The sequence below is a fragment of the Tenrec ecaudatus genome, chromosome 7 (assembly GCF_050624435.1).
Source record: "Tenrec ecaudatus isolate mTenEca1 chromosome 7, mTenEca1.hap1, whole genome shotgun sequence".
Lineage (NCBI taxonomy): Eukaryota > Metazoa > Chordata > Mammalia > Afrosoricida > Tenrecidae > Tenrec > Tenrec ecaudatus.
Window position 1 is genome coordinate 90,860,553 of NC_134536.1, and position 3,853 is coordinate 90,864,405.

A 3,853-nucleotide genomic window follows, 5' to 3' on the forward strand; every position below is an offset into this window, starting at 1 on the left:
ACTATATCATCTTAATATGTAAGCAATGTCAAAATTACTACTAATTTTTTAGCTTCTTTTGTTAGTATTCAAAATCCAGGGCATATTTTACAGGTTGTCTCATTGTGAATTCTGTGCTTATTGAGTCTTGGAGAAGTGATATGGAATGACTCCTATAGTATGTTGTTTTTAGTTATGGTAAAAACAGAAAACATCTTTAGAAAGGATAGTATTCTGTCTCTAGGGGTGGCACCTCAGGTTTAAATCTTTGCCCTACTCCAGACTAGGGTTAACACACGGGCTCACAGTGGAAGATCCCACTGGGTGGGTCTAAGGAGAGCTTGGTTTGAAAGTGTCCTGAAAGGACACATTGTGTCAAGAAGGCAGACAGGAAAAGGTAGACCCAGTTCTAAAGCCCTGTGGTCAGAGAAGGGGCTGCGAGTCTGATGAACACAGTGACTGTGTGTTCTGGCTTACTCTAGGACGCATATCTGTAATCTAGAAATAAAATGCACTCTTTCATTGATTCGGAGAACTCATGCACATACGTAGCATCCTGCTAACAGATGATGGTCTAAAATGAGAGGAATTCTTGTTACTGAATCCCACCCAGCATTTAGCTTTGGCAGGAGAATGGAATGCTCCCTGGGAAAGGGCAGCCATCGTGAGAGGCCATGGAAACCAGAGAAAGCTGTGGAAATGCTGCCAGAAATTCTTGGCAATGAATTCTTGGTCGTGAAAAAGCTTAACGAGGGTGTTTTTTAATCATTAAAATAACATTTGAATTCTCTCCTTTGAAAAGACCTGGAAAAACTTGTGGAGCTTAGACTTTTCAGAAGCGAAGGCTGTGACTTATCACACACACAAAGGGTTGGTGGTGCAGGCATGCTTGCGGGCCCCACCCTCCCCCCACCTTTCTTGCCCTGGACAACACACAGTGAGCCAACGTGGGGTAAAGGCAGAGGGGCACTTTGGATAGAGGAAGCGATTTTTTTTATGAGCATTGAATAAGAATACTGATATAATCTTTAGTATCATTTACCGAATGACATAACATGGAGAAAGCATGGCACTGTTTCAAGATGAAATGTCCCATGTCACTAGAAAGTGAAAATCCTGGGGTTTCTCTCAGAGATGTTAAATTACCTTTTATCCAGGTTTAACAGAAACACTGGCTTGGTGAAATTACAGGTCTAGATAGGCAGGCTTCTTAGTAGCCTTTTAGGATTCTGAAATTATTGCTTTCCACACCAAATACCTGAAAACATGCTCACTTTTACGCTTTTTGAGAAATCTAAGAACTGTCCCAGATTCATGTGACAGTCATTCCTTAATCCATAGTCATCATGAGCCTCAAGGAGTAGGTCTTTAAAAGATTGGACAAGGTGTAGATCTTCCCAATCCTGTCAGTTTCTGTACAGTCCACGAGCTTGCAGATGTGTTTCCGATTGGGATGCCTCACTGTGTACCAGAATCCCTCACAATCCTCCTTGAAGCCCTCTGCACAGATTATACCAGGCTTGCCTGCCACGCAGAAGCCAGTCACATCTAGGTTTTTTCCAACGTCCAAAATCTTTCTCCTTAGTTCCTGCTGCTATGTCTGCTGGCAGCAGACCCATGTTCAGAGGAAAGTGTTCATGACTGGCTTTACCTGGGCAGATGGTTCATACATCAGCTTTTTGTTCACAATGTAGGATGAGCTATTGTCCTGGATCCACTGCACAGATCTCCCGCGGATCAAAGGTCTCTCTGTAAGAAGTGAGGCTTTTGTTGAGAAGTAGCTGCTGGGGTCTGGCAAGTGCTGATGACCGCCAAACAGCTGGAGGGCGATGTAGGGGTGGCTGTGGGGCATGGTTATTGTAAATAAATTTCTACCTTAAAATGAAAATCAAAAATTTAAACATCTTAAAATCACATATGCTAGCTTATCAATTGCAAATGCTTCTGATCAATGTTAATAGTTACTGCTACTCTTAAGTGTTAGCTATATATCAGACACTGTACTAAGTACTTTATAGAAACCGGTATTTCCAAAAGTGGCCAGTGCTGCCCCCTGGTGGGGGATTGGGGAGAGGGGCTGCTGCAAAAGCAGATACCTACACTTCATCCTTCATTGTGGGCTATAGAACAAACGTTGTTCGTTGCTGGAGGGATGCTGAGTAATTTTTTTCTGAAAGGACTAAATAAATGTTTGAATCTATGACATAAACATGTCCTTCCTTTTATACAGCCATCCTTTCAAATACTCATTGAATTCCTACCACATGCCAACTACCTATACTGAGATAATGGCGTGAACAAGCTAGTCACTGCCCTCCATGAAGGTGAGAGCCTGGGAGAGGCAGGAAGTAAGCAATTACTTATACCCGTAAAGGCTTTAGTTCCAGTTATGAGAAGTCCTACCATGGAAAGCCACGATGCGCCATGGAAATGTATTTTAACTAGCTGGACTGAGTCCACTCCGGGAACTGGAAAGGCACCAAGGGAATGGTAAATGACGGGTTAAATAGGAAATAGGTCAAAACCCAAATCCTCTACTTCCCTATAGGCCACCTCTCATCTTTGTACCCCAGGGCCTTTACTTGAGTAGCATCCCCAACCATAGGAGCCTGGATGGGAGGCCTTTTGACACATTTAATGCATGCTTTTACATCAAAAGAATAAAGATTTATGTAATAAGGTTTAGCACCGATAATACTGCTTAGTGTTTTGTCTAGTTTCATTCTTAAGGAAGTCAGTTTGTTTGCTCCTATTGGAACCACTTGGCCTTGGAACATTTATTTGCATCCAAAGGACACCGAATACTGTTGAATAAACGTATCTAATGGTCATTTGACCAAAACAAAAAACACACACACACCAAACTCACTGCCATCGAGTTGATTTTGACTCGTATTGACCCCATAGAACAGGTAGAGCTGCACCTGTAGGCATTTAAGACTGTAACTATGGGAAGAGAAACATCATTTTTGTCCCTTGGAGTGGCTGAGGGTTTCAAACTGCCAACCTTGCAGTTAGTAACCCAACATTCTACCAGGGCTCCTAGGGGATAGGCAGACAGGTGATTTCAAATATGCAGACCACATGGTGCCTCTGTTAGGCTAATGTTGCTAGAACAAAGGCTTAATTGAGGCTGAGTGAAGATTCATTTTATCAGGAGGAACCCATGTTTGGTGACAGTGCTTTTTAACATTTATATAAAAGTCAGAGTATTTATTGAAGAGCATTTACAAGCCATATCATGTTTTATATCTGGCACCTTTTGTTTCTTTAAAAAGTGAGAGAAAGGAAGTATATTTTGCTTTCAAACATGTGAGAGAAATACTATACACCTGGAACATTCTTGTTTTGTCTCCTAGCCACGAAGCTCCAGCTGCAGGTGTTGCTTTTAAAAAGCTGGCAATGTTTAAAACACTTCAGGGCACCCACCTTGGGCTCCTCAATCTGGAGTGACCACAAATTCGATTTTTGGTGGCAGCATCTCCCTTTTGCTTTCCACGTGTCTCTTTGTATGCACCAGGGCATTGACATCTTTCAAGGCTTACTTCTCCATGGTTAGCAAACGTGGGAGCATTTCCATCTCAGGCGCTGAAGCTGAAAGCATTCTTCTCGCTGAAGCAGACATGTTCAGAATCCACCTTCCCGGAAACCTGGGCAGGTCCCAGGGAGGTCCAGGGGAATTTCTGGAAGGTACCTTTTACTTTCTTGGAATCACATTTACTGGAGTGTTTTGCAGCGTGAGCTACAGGAACAAGTTGGGGATAGTTAACTGTTTACATTATCTCCTGACTCCAAAACCCAGTATCACAGGCATCATCTGAGACCCTCTTAACTTTGGTTAAAAAGGTCTGATTCCAAACCCAAACCAACCCCG

The 3,853-nt window shown here is 42.7% G+C and overlaps 1 protein-coding gene across 1 annotated transcript; it reads right to left on the bottom strand.

The window, feature by feature from the left end:
- Positions 1-1,200: 1,200 nt before the first annotated feature.
- RWDD2A (RWD domain containing 2A) lies at positions 1,201-3,511 on the bottom strand. Its single transcript, XM_075554035.1, is given in 6 exon segments — positions 1,201-1,274; positions 1,277-1,384; positions 1,387-1,700; positions 1,702-1,789; positions 1,792-1,854; positions 3,405-3,511. Coding segments are annotated over 6 exon segments (753 nt in total). The 5' UTR covers position 3,511.
- Positions 3,512-3,853: the final 342 nt, after the last annotated feature.